Here is a 16,444-nt window from a genome sequence, read left to right on the forward strand (position 1 = left end):
TCAAAGGAAGTACAAGCAAACATATGTGAACATTGACTGCACAATCAGTCCAGTATCACATGTTTAAAAAATATTCAAGTGAATACTTCGTCAAAGAATGGAAAAGAGAACAAAGTAGATTACAAGAGGAGCTGTGTGATTTTAGAATAAGTAGTGACAGTTTTAGCACTGTGGTTAATAAAAATGCGGATATTTTGACAAAGAGGGGGAAAAGGATTTTGATAATATGGAATGAAATAAAATGTTTTCCATTCTTAGGCAATGTGACAAATTCCCAGTATACTGTCAGTTGGTACAGAAAGCATCACAACCAGAAAGAAATAATTAATTTGGTTGATAGTAGCAATTTGATTTGCCTACTGACAAAGCACATCAGGTCATCCCCTGGCATACAGTTGTCAACCTTGCTTCCCAAGTGTCAAATCATATACTGTATGATTAACAACTGTACTGTTAGCCCCCAAAGTCCAAGACTTGCTTTGTTGGTGCTCCACAATTTTCGCATTTTGACTGATTAACTAAAAAGGCTGACTTCCAAATTTTCCTTCGTGCGAGACCACGTTTATCAGACGTGTGTGCCAATTCAAATTTCGAAATTCTAATATTTTACTGTTCACATCACTTTTGTATAATATTTCAGCAATTGTGTCAATATTCATGCATATTGTGATATATTGTGTATTTTCAAACTTTTCCAAGTGGCGTAAAAAATCCATACTATATCGTCTATTGTAAACTTAAGTTCGATTTTTAGAAACTTTTGGCAACACAATCCTCATTCAAAAACAAATGTTGCCTAAAAATATGTATGTTTTCGAGAATTTTCAGATGCATGCAAATGTTTATTTTTGAGAATTTTCACAAGTTATGGGTGTTTCGCTTAGCTTACTTCATAGCAAATCAGTGTTTGTGATCTATAGCTGCTGTCCAAAGAATCATTCAGCCTATATTTCAATATATGTCAACATCAATAAATGTAGATTTTTGACAATTTTTTGAAGTTACGAGTGTTGTGCACAATCTATTTCGTAGTAAATTGGAATTTGTAATTCTACTCATACAAATACCTGGTACTGTTCCCATAGCGACCTTGAGGACAAGAATAGGCTGCAGCATGCACAGAGGCTAAGAGTCATTCTTCCTGTATTCCACGTGTATGTAAAAGGGAAAAAGTCCTACAAGCTGGTGCAGTGGAAAGTACCCTTTGCTATGCACTTCACAGTGGTTTGCAGAATATGGCTGTAGAGGTAGATACTTGATAAGCAAGGTTGACAATTGTGCACAAAGGGGGTGGCCTAATGATGGTACTAGGTACCATAATCGTTAGCCAGTAGGCAAATAAAACTGCGGCTATAGACCAAAGCAAATAATTTTTTCTCGGGCAGTTTGACACCACATTCACATACAGGGATAAAACTTTATGTGTAGCAGACTGGAATAGTCAGCACTAACAGAGTGATGCAAGAGCCCAAGAAACAATAAAATTGCAGGGTGCGTTTCTCATTGTCGCCACTGATATTTAATTTGTCTATCAAAGAGATAATGAGTTATGTAAGAATCTATCTTGAAATAAGAGCTGTTTATAGGAGACAGAAAAACAGAATGATATGGTTCACTGACTACATATTTAACCATTTAAACAAAAAGTAAAGCAAGGTAATGGCGTGCACAAGTGGACATGCTGCATGGCTAAAAGTCAGACAAGTACTCTTGAAGAGGAACAAGTTTTACTATCTAGGAAGGAGAATAGATAAAAGAAGATGTAAGAAAAAGTAGTGAGAATTTTTCACATAAAAAAAATGGTAAATATAAATCTCGAGACCAGAAAAATAATCATGAAGAGCTATGTGGGGACCACAGCTTTGTATGGCCACAACACGTGATTAGTGAGGACGACAGACACAAATTGATTGGAAATAAGGGACTACAACAGACTGCTGAATATCTGATGCACTGATATAGTTAGAAATGAAGAAGTCCAATACTGGGCCAATGAGGAAAAAATGTAATGAAGAATATAATGAAATAAAGAGACAGAATGGCTGGGCACATGTTTAACCACAAGCCATTCCTGGACACTGCAGTCTAAGAGATGTTGGAAGGAAACAGTCACAGGGGCAGGCCTAGATATGAGTATGTGAGGCAGATTGTTGTTGATGCTGGATACAGTTATTATGCTGAAATGAAAAGAATATCTAGCAAATGACAGGGAAGGTGATCTGCCTCAAACATACATCAGAATTAATGACCAAAAGAGCATATCATTCTTGTCATCTGATGGCAGGCTGATAAATCAACTCATTTGACCAACTTTAATTATTTTTAAATTATTTTCTTCTCATCTGATACTTCCACAATCTTTTAGTTTTATAATCATCTGCAAAATTTCACAGTTCATTACAAATTACGTTGTTACAAATACTAACCTGCTGAACTGTCCTCTACTGCTACAGCTGTATCAATGGAATCCTTATTGTTGTTATTATTTGAACTACTGTTAAGTAGCAAGCTGGGATCAAGGCTACGTGTCATCAGGTTTCCTGACATAGACACCGTCATCCCTGAATTTACTTCAGGTTTTGTCATCTGACAACTGACAACCATACGATCTGGAGAATGGTGTCGTTCAGTTACAGGCAGACGAGATGTATCTACGAAAAGGAAAAACGGAAGGACAAATCAATATATTGTCAGTGTTGTTTTTATATAATAAAATGCCTTGAAACTTTTACGATGAACACAAAATTTAATTTTTGGTCACAATTAGTGTTTACATAACTTTGTAAGAACAGAAAATATAGGAGAACTTACTGCTGCGTAACGCAGTGGTGCGTTGTGGGAAAATACGTCTCCTTGCAGCAGGAGATGGAGCAGGTGAAGACTGGCTCCGATGAAAGCTGGATGCATTTCTCCTCAATCCACTACCTAAACAATGATCACAGTACAAATATACCAGCAAACATTTTATTAAGATTTACACTAAAAAGCTAAAATATAATGATCAACTGCTTAATAGCATGGAGGTCCATCTTTAGAATGCAATTGAGCAACAATACTATGTGGTATGGATTGGGAGGTTGAAATGTGTCAGCCTGTAGCCAGCCTCATGTTTCATTCTCAGTTCAACACACTTAAGCCACCGATACAATAGGTCTAATTAATCAACAAATTCCAACATATATGCAAACAAAGGTATGATCCTTGAGACTGGGCATGGATTGCAGAGGATTTCCTTTAATTTCTCTTAACTGTGAAGTGCATGCTTAATTCATTCTGGTAGTTAGTGGTAGTGGAAACGTGATCATCACAATTTCAGTTCTCCTAGGCCTGCCCCCAGCAAATGAGACAGCTGGCTGCTTGTATGTTAGGAGGTTTGCGTGTCCTGCGAGTGCCTCCCACTGCCACAGTCACTGTGGCAGAGGGTGGTGTGCGTCCTCAACAAATCGGCCACGCTTGGGAGAGAATGCATTTACATGCTGCGTTCAGTGAACTCGCACTGTCCTTGACAATTGGCGAATATGAATACAGAGGTTTCTCAAAACAAATCACCCACGCAAATGGCATGTCCGGTGTGATAACATGCAATATTGTGCAGTAACCATGGGGTGGCTCTACGGGTGAGTCTTTTGTCTAGTGCCAATAGGCAGGCCTTGAGCGTAAATGCTGAGAAGAGAAAGACACGGAAAGTTTTTGCGAGATGCCACCTGATAGGTTGGAGCTCCGAATCTTTGGGGTCAACGCTGTGCTTTGGGGGTCCTACTGCTCTTTACTCACTAACCTTCTGTACAATCACCACCAACCCTCCAACTTCGCGATTAACGATTTCTTGTTCATTCAGTCTACTTTACTAACATGTTTCCAGCCCTTTCCCTCTGAAGATCCACAGTTATCACAAGCTCATATGTCTATATGCACTCTTTCTCCCACAAATGAATATTTGATCATTGTTCTGAGCAATCAGAGGTCATAACAATAAATGTCCACAATTTGTAACCCTGTTTCATTACAGTACCTGACAATACCCATAACTACTCAGTAATTCTTAATGTTCAGTCAGGGTGCACAACTATGGTTCACATGTCAGGACCAATCCATTCCTTCTGTTTTCGTGTGCACCATTCCTGTATAGTCAGTTGGACAGTAGTGAGAGACCTGCACCTTGAGGGGGATACTCAGTGCTTGTAAGTGGCAAAACAAATTGACTCAAACCTTACCCCAGTGGCACCTTGCACTGTTTCTAGAGGTATGTGGCACTTGATGTCTATGCACAGGAGACACAATTCCCAAAAGATTATATGCCAGGGGTTTGTGGATGCAGAGTTGTCAACTGACGGCAACCCAGATATGTTCCTTGGGTTAAAGATACCATATTCCTCAAACCACTGTGCCATGATTATGGCCTTGTGGGACAGTAGTTGTACTACTGGAAGATGCTATTAGTCAGAGAAGGCATCTAGCCTGAATGGATGCATGTGATCGGAATGTTCGTAAGGTCCACAGCTGTCAGGATGCCTACTACAGGTGTCGCAGGTCCCAGCCTGTGTCCATGGGAGGATGCATGTTTCAAGCAGCCATTTGTGTGGAAGACAGTATTTATGGACATAACTATCAACCCGTTATAACAACAAATGTAATTCATCCAGCCAGATGAAAGGTTTCCATTGATCAGATGAAAGGTTTCCATTGATACATAGTCCAATTTCGATGATCCCTTGCCTGTTGCGGTCATACTTGGCAATGTCATTGGGTCATTATGGGTACACTTAAAGGACACCTGCTGCTAACCCCATGTTTAGCAGTAAGTGCTGAATGGAGTGCTTCAAAACCCTTGTTCCTGCATCAGCATTGTAGTCTGTCATCAGATCTGCCACAGGTTGCCATCTATCCTGCTTTACAGAGTGGATAAACCATTGACCACGACATTCTGTGATGAGATGTGGAAATCCGGTACCTCAGAATTTTGCGATGTGGTGTGGAAATCCGGTACCTTGTATTCTGCACATTGTCCTTCAAACATTTACAACAGAGGCCCACAACAGATGCATGTTAACAACAACTAGCTTCGCCATTTCCAATATGTTCACTCCAGGTGCTGCGACATGAGAATCTGCCCATTTTCAAGGTCATTATCCAACAGATTTCTCAATTTTCGGCCCATATCATAATTAGAACAATTCCCCATTCATCCCTGGTTCACTTACATACTTTCCTTACCACATTACATGCCTGAAATGTCACCAAGCTCATAATGGGCAGTGGCAATAATACCTGGCCCATCAGTGTAAGTATATTCATTTCAGTAACACTGATGTAGCATTTTCATCAATTATTTTCTACCACAAAAGCTGTCTCATATGCAGTATATGACCAGTTGGCAAATACCTAGGAAAACTAATTTTTATCTTTGTCTTTCAGAGAATTACATTGAACATACCTGCCATAAGCTCAGAACTATCACTCCCAATCCAAAGGAGGGGGTAATGATGGGAACATAAAATCATTATACCTTGGGGATGGAAATCAGCCTGGGTACAATGAGGCCAAAGAAAATGATTAAGCAAATAATTGTTTCAAAAACGTTTCTTCTCATACACTGTCACATTATCAGAGACTAACTAAACAGCAATTTTGTGATAAAGGATTGGAACAGTATAAATATCATGTCTTGCTTGTACACACAAACATTCACTGTAATGGATTCAACTCTGACAGGGAAATGTGAGTAAACCAAAACGAGCCTTTCTAGGGGGGGAGGTGGTGGGGAACAATTATTCACATGAAGGGATTTATGAATTTCGAGGAAATCCTCGAAAATATGGTGTAGAGCTTTTAACAACATCCCAAATCTAAACCAATGATCACAAAAAGAGTACAAGTATCTAGAAATCAATTATAATAAGAACTGCAAATTACTATAGAGGCACAGGCACATTATTTTAATACACTAGCAAAGTCTGCAGTACATGTGTTTGGTAATTCCTTATAAGGGTATTAACTTACAAGAAGTTCCCTTTTATACTTTAAACAAAATATTTAGCTTAATATAGATAATAATAAATATTATTATTATTATTATTATTATTATTATTTTACTTGGAGAGAATATTCTTGCTGTTGTCAATGAGCAAGTACTGGTTTTACTATGAACACGTGACTAATTTCTCGTTAGTCATAATTTTTCCCAACTAATGCCTATATAAAGTTATTTAACAACACGTTAATATGCTGCTTCATAAAAAGTGCCCTTGAACCTGGGTGAAAAGTGAAAGCGCGCACATGTGCACATTTCTGGCTGTCCTGTTGGTGGCACTATTCAGTTTCTCCACATGTTTTTAAGATTGTGTCAGTAACCGATACACTGTGCTGAAAGCAGGAATCAACAATTAAAATGGACTCATATATTCTAGGTTGTTTGTGTTATAGAACAATGGAAGTGATTGTGGTTTTTAAAATTTATTTGTCATCTACTACATAAAGTACTGTTTTAAATACAGATCAAATGTTTCTTTTAAATTCATTTGCTTCAGAAAACAATGAAAAAATGTGTTTTTAAGAAGAAAAAGGTTATATTTCTAGAGATGTGTAATTGAACACTCTGCAATATAGTATAACAATGTGGATAACATAGTCAATTGCAATGCACAAAATATTACCATCATTAGTTGGGTAACATTACTGCCATTAGTGAGGCACTGTATTCCACTCTGCCAGAAGAAATAAACCACCAGTCATCAAAACACTTTCAAAATAATACATAATATTAATCTGTGAAACTACTTTTAGCATTAACGATCTTCCCTCACAACTAGCCCATGATAACGGAGAAGAACCACATATAAACTAACATAAGACTAAAATAATCATTGATAATTCTATAGGTATCTTCTTCTTATAAGCTGGATAACAATCATTTGTTACTGCCTCTAAATACAAATTTTCTCTCTCCCAGTGACAATTTCATGTTCTCAGGTGTAATTTTTCTTGCTAAGGTAACATATAAAAATAACTCATGGATAAAATATGACATTATGAACTGGAACTACTACCAATGCAAAAATTTCTGATACAGGAGATGCTTACCATTAGTCAGCTGACTTCGCAGTTGCTGCTGATGCTGGTGGGCTTTGCTCAAGATTAAGCGCAGTTTACGGTCTTCTTCAGATTCTAGGTTATCTCCCGTAAGTGGGCATACAGATGCTAGGTACTGTGTAAGAGCTTCATGATCCCCAACATGAAACTGCCTTCCTCGCCCTTGGGAGTATAGCCATTCTGCTTTTAAACTGGCACAAAAATGATTACTGTATAGTATCAATAATGATTGTTACAAAACCTATAATGTGCTGAAATTGATCATTACTCTTCTTGTGAATACTAAATGGAATGCAGCGTTGTTAGTTCCCAGCTACCACCTGTGATCAAACAGCAGAGCAGCAAGTTGCATAATTATTTTTTTTGTAGTTTGAGTCTTAATTTCCTTGTGTGCTTTTGTACTTAAGAAGTGTAATCTCATGTTTTAATAACTCTTAAGTGTAGATTCATGCAGTCTGTGGCACAATTGTCATTTCTTTTGAACGGCCAGCTACACAGCTCAGTAAAATGCCTCCATTGGTGACACATCAGGAGTATACCAAGTGACTTAATTAGCTTTCTCTGTGTGCTTGGTTTACTACTTATGTCAGACCTGCTAGGATGGATAGGAAGTGTATGTGTTGTAAGTGGGCACAGGAGAAGCTTGCCGCAGTTCACCTATAGCTGAAGACTCTTCTGGCCATGGTCAGCCATCTACAGGTTGCTGAATTCGAGTGTAGTGGTGGCGGAGAGTATGACGCATCACATGGAATACCTCAGATGTCCCTTGTTTTACTCGAAGACTCTGCTGCCCAGGCACCTTGCAGTGTATCTGCCAAGGGGATACGCCTTCGCCACAGAGTGAGTGGAAGGTGGAAAGCTTTCGTGTTGCTTGAAGTGAAGAGTCAATGCGAAGGCTGGCCATCCGGCACTTCATGTTCACCCTGTGAGTGAGCAGGTGGCTGCTCACTCAGCAGGGTGCAAGCAGGCACAAAAGAGGACAGATTTGTGAAGATGTGGATGAGACTCTGATTGTGGCTATCGAGCATCAGGATGCAGTCGTCTGCAAGTTGTGGCTCAAGTCAGCACAAATTACATTTATCACTTGGCTTCTGAGACCATCCTCAGTTTGTATGGGTAAGTGGTGGAAGTGGTGATGACTGCTGGCCTCGTGCACAGGGTAGAAGCAGAGCTCTCAATTTGCTCGCCACTCCCAAAACTGATGGGGATCCTTTGATCTGAAACCGAGTGGAGGATCTCAGCTAAAGGCTGCAAAAATTCAGCAATAGGGCTGGCTGCCAATTTCTGGACCTGCTTTATGGGATGGAGAATTGTCATTGACAGGTCGGAGGTGCACCACACAAAGGAAGCAGAAGCTTGGATATGACAGTATTTGTGGAATGTTCACATTATTATTATTATTATTATTATTATTATTACTTTGAAGCTAGATGGTAGTTTGAAGCCCTCTGACAAATGCTTGCCAGTGGATATACAGAGAGCACACAAAGTAAGGACACTAGTGATCCAAATTTTAACAGTAAATTGGCAAAGTATTTGTAATAATGTTCCTGAATTTATTGGCCTCCAGAAAAGCTGTCGTGCTCAATTTATTCTCCTGACTGACTGGTGACAAACTCAAAGTTGAAAGCTCTGAAACACTTAGCAAGGCATGGAACATATACCAAAAAGACAAATTATAGGATGAGGACAACTGGCATATTTCATATTCCTAGACTCCTGAAAGCACTTTACACAGTGCCCCACTGCTGACAGTCAATGTAGGTACACGCATACAGACTAGGTTCCCAGATATGCGAGTGGCTCAAAGACTTCGTAAGTTATAGAACCCAGTACATTGTCCTCGAGAGTGAGTGTTCATCAGAGACAAGTGTATCAGGAGTGTCCCAGAGAAGTATGACAGGTCTGTCCTTATTCTCTGTATACATAAATGATCTGATGGACAGGGTGAGCAGCCGTTTGCTGATGATGCTTTGAAGGTGTTGACGATGAGTGACTAGTAGGGTAACTGACGACTTGGGACAAAATTTCTAGTTGGTGTGATGAATGGAACCTTGTTCTAAATGTAAGTTAATGCAGATGAGTAGGAAAAACAATCCCGTAATGTTTGAATACTGCATTAGGAGTGTGCTGCTCGACAGTCATGTGGATTACATATCTAGGCATAATGCAGCAAAGCGATTAGAACTGGAACAAGCATGTAAAAACAGTAGTAGGGAAGGTGAATGGCCGACCTTTGTTTATTGGGTGAACTTCAGGAAAGTGTTTCATCTGTAAAGTGCTCTGTGTAGAACACTTGTGCAACCCGTTCTTGAGTACTACTAAAGTGTCTAGAAGCCCCATTATGTTGAATTATCGGAAGATATCAAAGCAATTTAGAAGCTCGCTGCTAGATTTCTTACTGGTGGGATTTATCAGTGTGCAAGTCTCCCAGTTTCTACACTGGAACCACTTTTTTGTCACCAACGCTACCAATCACAGTCCATCTAAAACTAGTATTAAGGTACTGAAACCTACCTGACCCAGTTCACTTTTCCAATCAACCTTGACCCACTCCCACTGCCCCAAATCACCCCTTGTTAACATCCCAGAAATTACTAATCTCAAATCTTGCCTCACCGTCACTCCTCAAATCCTTCAATATGGAAACAAACTATGCATCTGAAGAAAGAACTGCACTCCACCACCTAAAAATGGATTCAGACTTCATAATCCTACCCACCAACGAAAATTCCAGAACTGTGTTTGTGAACAGCATGGGTTTACCTCATGGAGGGTCTCCACCAGCTGCTAGATACATTCACCTATTTGTACAAACCCTGCCACAGTGACCCCTTTCCAGAAATTCAGCAGGGTCTCCAGTCTCTCTTCAAATCCTTAGGTCAATCCCAGAACCTCTACACTGAGTCTCTCTCTCTCTCTCTCTCTCTCTCTCTCTCTCTCTCTCTCTCTCTCTCCCTCTCCCCCCCCCCCCCCAGCCCCACCACTCCCCACACACTCCTTGAAGTCCATAAACCCAGCCACTCACAACACCACATTGTGGCCAGTTATTTTGCTCTCATGGACTATCACAATAAGCGTATTGCTCATGACATATACTACTACATAAAAGACACCAATCATTTCCTCCACTGTGTGTGTGTGTGTGTGTGTGTGTGTGTGTGTGTGTGTGTTTTCTGGGGGAGGACTTTTTGGTCCAAAAACTAAAAGCAGTGTTTTCACTGTGTCTGTAACTTGATGCCTTCTCTATGTGATGTGTCACAATCTATTCTTTTCATATTGTTATTCCATCCTAGATTTTCTATTATTACATTACTTGTACAAATATGACTGATGCATGAATAGAACCATTAACTCACTGAATTTGCATTTTGCACTCTACAAATGTTCTACGAGTGCACCTCTGGTCACATGAGACAAGTTTGTTCCATAACTTATGCAGTCACATCTTGTCACTGGTGCTCATAGCGGCATCAATTAGATTCTCTGAGATGTTTCAGTGTTCTTGGCAGTTGGGATACATAAACATGGTCCCGAATGTACCCCAAAGGAAAAAGTCATAATTCAACCATTGATCACATCATCTTCACCACTATGCCCAATCCAACAATGCGGAAGTTTTCTTTTAGGCAGACACAAATGTCAATGTTCCAATGAACCAATTGGGAGGGGGGTCCCTGATCTTGTTGGAAGAAGAAATTCTTGGAATCAGCAGGCAGTTGTGGAAACAACCACAACTGCAACTGCAACAAATGTCAATGTTCCAATGAACCAATTGGGAGGGGGGTCCCTGATCTTGTTGGAAGAAGAAATTCTTGGAATCAGCAGGCAGTTGTGGAAACAACCACAACTGCAACTGCAACAAATCAGAGCAAGAGGTACCAGTCACAGTCTTCTCACAGAACAAAAAGAGCTGTACTTTCTTCTTGCTTGGTCACCTTTTTGTGAAGGCTCTACACTCTTTAAAGCCAACTGGTAGGCACGAGTTTACAACTCTACTCATGCACCAATCATTTTTACATGTAATACTTTGGAAAATACATTGTCCATCAACTACAAGTTCTATAAATCACTGAAAGTATGGTGACAATCACTGAACATTATGATTCCCAAAAATCTGTTCGGCTGCCACAGTCACACATGTAATAAATCAAAAGTGATCTATTCATCAAACTGGATGTAATTCTAAATCATCATCCAAAAATTAAGGGATAACATGTTTTGTCAATCCTATAAAAATAGGGGGGTGCGCATGAGAAGGATGAGGGGTGCATGGTGAATGGGTAAAAATGCACAGGGGAGTAGGGGGTGGGAGCATGGTAATTTCTTATATGAAAAGAGGCATCAAAATAAAACCAACAAATATATTTGTTATATGTGTAACAGATGTAAGGATGTAAAGGCTTATCTCACTAGGGGTAAGATAGATACAGCCTACAGGAAAATTAAAGAGACCTTTGGAGAAAGGAGAACCACTTCCATGAATATGAAAAGCTTTGATGGAAACCCAGTTCTAAGCAAAGAAGGGAAAGCAGAAAGGTGGAAGGAGTATATAGAAGGTCTATACAGGGGCAATGTACTTGAGGGCAATATTATGGAAATGGAAGAGGACGTAGATGAAGGTGAAATCCAAGATATGATACTACATGAAGAATTTGACAGAGCACTGAAAGATGTAAGTCGAAACAAGGCCCCAGGAGTAGACAACATTCCATTGGAACTAATGATAGACTTTGGTGAGCCAGCCACATCAAAACTCTACCATCTGGTGAGCAAGATGTAGGAGACAGGCGAAATACCCTCATACTTCAAGAAGAATATAATAATTCCAATCCCAAAGAAAGCAGGTGTTGACAGATGTGAAAATTACCGAACTATCAGTTTAATAAGTCACAGCTGCAAAATACTAACACGAATTCTTTACAGACGAATGGAAAAACTGATAGAAGCCGACTTTTGGGAAGATCAGTTTGGATTCCGTAGAAATGTTGGAACACGTGAGGCAATACTGACCCTACGACTTTTCTTAGAAGAAAGATTAACGAAACGCAAACCTACGTTTCTAGCATTTGTAGACTTAGAGAAAGCTTTTGACAATGTTGGCTGGAACACTCTCTTTCAAATTCTGAAGGTGGCAGGGGTAAAATACAGGGAGGAAAGGCTATTTACAATTTGTACAGAAAGCAAATGGCAGTTATACGAGTCGAGGGGTATGAAAGGGAAGCAGTGGTTGGGAAGGGAGTGAGACAGGGTTGTAGCCTATCCCCAATGTTATTCAATCTGTATATTGAGCAAGCAATAAAGGAAACAAAAGAAAAGTTCGGAGTAGGTATTAAAATCCATGGAGAAGAAATAAAAACTTTGAGGTTCACCGATGACATTGTAATTCTGTCAGAGACAGCAAAGGACTTGGAAGAGCAGCTGCACGGAATGGACAGTGTCTTGAAAGGAGAGTAGAAGATGAACATCAACAAAAGCAAGACGAGGATAATGGAATGTAGTTTAATTAAGTCGGGTGATGCTGAGGGAATCAGATTAGGAAATGAGACACTTAAAGTAGTAAAGGAGTTTTGCTATTTAGGGAGCAAAATAACTTATGATGGTCGAAGTAGAGAGGATATAAAATGTAGACTGGCAATGGCAAGGAAAGCGTTTCTGAAGAAGAAAAATTTGTTAACATCGAGTATAGATTTAAATGTCAGGAAGTCGTTTCTGAAAGTATTTGTATGGAGTGTAGCCATGAATGGAAGTGAAACATGGACGATAAATAGTTTTAGACAAGAAGAGAATAGAAGCTTTCGAAATGTGGTGCTACAGAAGAATGCTGAAGATTAGATGGGTAGATCACATAACTAATGAGGAGGTATTGAATAGAATTGGGGAGAAGGGGAGCTTGTGGCACAACTTGACTAGAAGAAGGGATCGGTTGGTAGGACATGTTCTGAGACATCGAGGGATCACCAATTTAGTATTGGAGGGCAGTGTGGAGGGTAAAAATTATAGAGGGAGACCAAGAGATGAATACACTAAGCAGATTCAGAAGGATGTAGGCTGTGGTAGGTACTGGGAGATGAAGAAGCTTGAACAGGATGGAGTAGCATGGAGAGCTGCATCAAACCAGTCTCAGGACTGAAGACCAGAACAACAATGTGTAACATTATTTTCAGACTCACTGAAAAAGATAATTTTGGTAGTATCCAAATGGAACAGTTTAACTTAAAATGAAATTAATGCACCAGCAAACATAAAACAAATAAAACAAAACACTTTTTTAATATATTTTTCCCATGTGGAATGTTTCTTTCTATTGTATTCAAAACACTTTTTTATCTATACATAAATGTTTACAACTCATGTTGGGAGTATTAAAATTACAATGTAACACAACAATTTTATTCTTACCTTTCAATGGCATCCACTACAAAGCCATCAATAATTTTTAAGCTCATGCACCAGTTTATGACAAATGGACGGTAATCAAACCCACTTGACTCCTGTTAAGGAAAACTTTTCAATGTAAATTAAAATGTTGACAACTTTGCAACACTCCCATAAAGAACTCTTTAAATGGCTGATAAAACAGTTGTTTCATTATTACTGACTATAATTACAGAGTGATGTACAGTGTTCAGTAGACATACCAGGTCTCCAATTACTGTGAACAGTGCGAGTTCATACACTCGTATACCAAAATCTGACATTCCCGAAGATCATGACAGCTTCTATTTACCTCTTGATTGTATCTTTATTTACCAGCACATAGAGATATTTTTCATAATCAACACAAAAATGATGTCAAATTAAATAAGCTATAGTCTAATTAAAATTACTTTTTAGATGACATTAGCTATATTCCAGTGCAGTACTGTCAGCATAGATTGATAATCACTGCCCACTGCATCCTGTGGTAGTTGAACAGGTCACAGGCTAGGCCTTAATACCAGTTTACAATTGTACACAGCATTATTTTAAAATAGCAAATAAGAGAAACTTTGTTGCAACACACTGACAGTGAGGGAAAATTTGTGTGTGGTGTTGACAGTTCTGATTGGAGCAACTTGGTTCCAAGTACTGAAGAGTCAACAAACAACTACATTTAATCAGACTAGTAAAACACCTTTAAAAGGAAGAAAAAGTCTGAGTGAGTGAGTGAGTGAGTGAGCCACAACTACTTTCTGAATGTTTTATTTTACTGCCATAACCGGTTTCAGTCGACCGTGTCCATCTTCAGATGACTAACATTTTTCATTACATAGATGTTTCAGTTGTTATCATCTGTTCCACAATATATTCCAGTAGATAGTGGTTCATTTTGTAGTGCTCTGTGTGGATGTAAATGTCCTTGAATTGCACCACAGTACACGTACTGTAAAAAAGTTACTGTTGCACACTCCATAATAATGTTAAAATGCGTGTTGAGCATTGCACAAGTGTTACACAATTGATGCTTTTCTTTACAACTGTAAAGTATGTCACCTACACTGAAGTGTCAAAGTGACACACCGGTAGATATCAATGATATGGTATTAATATTAATATACTCCTTAAGCCACCAATCAGGCAGGTGGTGGAAGTGAGTGGAGAGGTGTTTGCATGAGGAGGATCGAAATCCTGAATAGGTATGACATAGTTCCTCATTTCTACATCTACATCTACATCTCCATCTACATCTACATTTATACTCCGCAAGCCACCCATCGGTGTGTGGCGGAGGGCACTTTACGTGCCACTGTCATTACCTCCCTTTCTCGTTCCAGTCGCGTATGGTTCGCGGGAAGAACGACTGTCTGAAAGCCTCTGTGCGCGCTCTAATCTCTCTAATTTTACATTCGTGATCTCCTCGGGAGGTATAAGTAGGGGGAAGCAATATACTCGATACCTCATCCAGAAACGCACCCTCTCGAAACCTGGCGAGCAAGCTACACCGCGATGCAGAGCGCCTCTCTTGCAGAGTCTGCCACTTGAGTTTGTTAAACATCTCCGTAACGCTATCATGGTTACCAAATAACCCTGTGACGAAACGCGCCGCTCTTCTTTGGATCTTCTCTATCTCCTCCGTCAACCCGATCTGGTACGGATCCCACACTGATGAGCAATACTCAAGTATAGGTCGAACGAGTGTTTTGTAAGCCACCTCCTTTGTTGATGGACTACATTTTCTAAGGACTCTCCCAATGAATCTCAACCTGGTACCCGCCTTACCAACAATTAATTTTATGTGATCATTCCACTTCAAATCGTTCCGCACGCATACTCCCAGATATTTTACAGAAGTAACTGCTATCAGTGTTTTTTCCGCTATCATATAATCATACAATAAAGGATCCTTCTTTCTATGTATTCGCAATACATTACATTTGTCTATGTTAAGGGTCAGTTGCCACTCCCTGCACCAAGTGCCTATCCGCTGCAGATCTTCCTGCATTTCGCTACAATTTTCTAATGCTGCAACTTCTCTGTATACTACAGCATCATCCGCGAAAAGCCGCATGGAACTTCCGACACTATCTACTAGGTCATTTATATATATTGTGAAAAGCAATGGTCCCATAACACTCCCCTGTGGCACGCCAGAGGTTACTTTAATGTCTGTAGACGTCTCTCCGTTGATAACAACATGCTGTGTTCTGTTTTCTAAAAACTCTTCAATCCAGCCACACAGCTGGTCTGATATTCCGTAGGCTCTTACTTTGTTTATCAGGCGACAGTGCGGAACTGTATCGAACGCCTTCCGGAAGTCAAGAAAAATAGCATCTACCTGGGAGCCTGTATCTAATATTTACTGGGTCTCATGAACAAATAAAGCGAGTTGGGTTTCACACGATCGCTGTTTCCGGAATCCATGTTGATTCCTACATAGTAGATTCTGAGTTTCCAAAAACGACATGATACTCGAGCAAAACACATGTTCTAAAATTCTACAACAGATCGACGTCAGAGATATAGGTCTATAGTTTTGCGCATCTGCTCGACGACCCTTCTTGAAGACTGGGACTACCTGTGCTCTTTTCCAATCATTTGGAACCTTCTGTTCCTCTAGAGACTTGCGGTACACGGCTGTTAGAAGGGGGGCAAGTTCTTTCGCGTACTCTGTGTAGAATCGAATTGGTATCCCGTCAGGTCCAGTGGACTTTCCTCTGTTGAGTGATTCCAGTTGCTTTTCTATTCCTTGGACACTTATTTTGATGTCAGCCATTTTTTCGTTGGTGCGAGGATTTAGAGAAGGAACTGCAGTGCGGTCTTCCTCTGTGAAACAGCTTTGGAAAAAGGTGTTTAGTATTTCAGCTTTACGCTTGTCATCCTCTGTTTCAATGCCATCATCATCCCGGAGTGTCTGGATATGCTGTTTCGAGCC

The 16,444-nt window shown here is 39.8% G+C and overlaps 1 protein-coding gene across 2 annotated transcripts in view; it reads right to left on the minus strand.

Moving 5' to 3' along the window:
* The window catches only part of LOC126094879 (uncharacterized), a 214,891-nt gene that overhangs the window by 136,148 nt on the left and 62,299 nt on the right, over nucleotides 1–16,444 (minus strand). For both annotated transcript variants that reach the window (XM_049909512.1, XM_049909511.1), the window contains 4 exons: nucleotides 13,492–13,575; nucleotides 7,081–7,280; nucleotides 2,812–2,925; nucleotides 2,427–2,651 (listed from right to left, as the gene is read on the minus strand). In XM_049909512.1, the coding sequence (XP_049765469.1) occupies nucleotides 2,427–2,651; nucleotides 2,812–2,925; nucleotides 7,081–7,280; nucleotides 13,492–13,575 (623 nt within the window). The remainder of the gene's footprint in view (nucleotides 1–2,426; nucleotides 2,652–2,811; nucleotides 2,926–7,080; nucleotides 7,281–13,491; nucleotides 13,576–16,444) is intronic.

Source organism: Schistocerca cancellata, chromosome 8, assembly GCF_023864275.1.
Source record: "Schistocerca cancellata isolate TAMUIC-IGC-003103 chromosome 8, iqSchCanc2.1, whole genome shotgun sequence".
Lineage (NCBI taxonomy): Eukaryota > Metazoa > Arthropoda > Insecta > Orthoptera > Acrididae > Schistocerca > Schistocerca cancellata.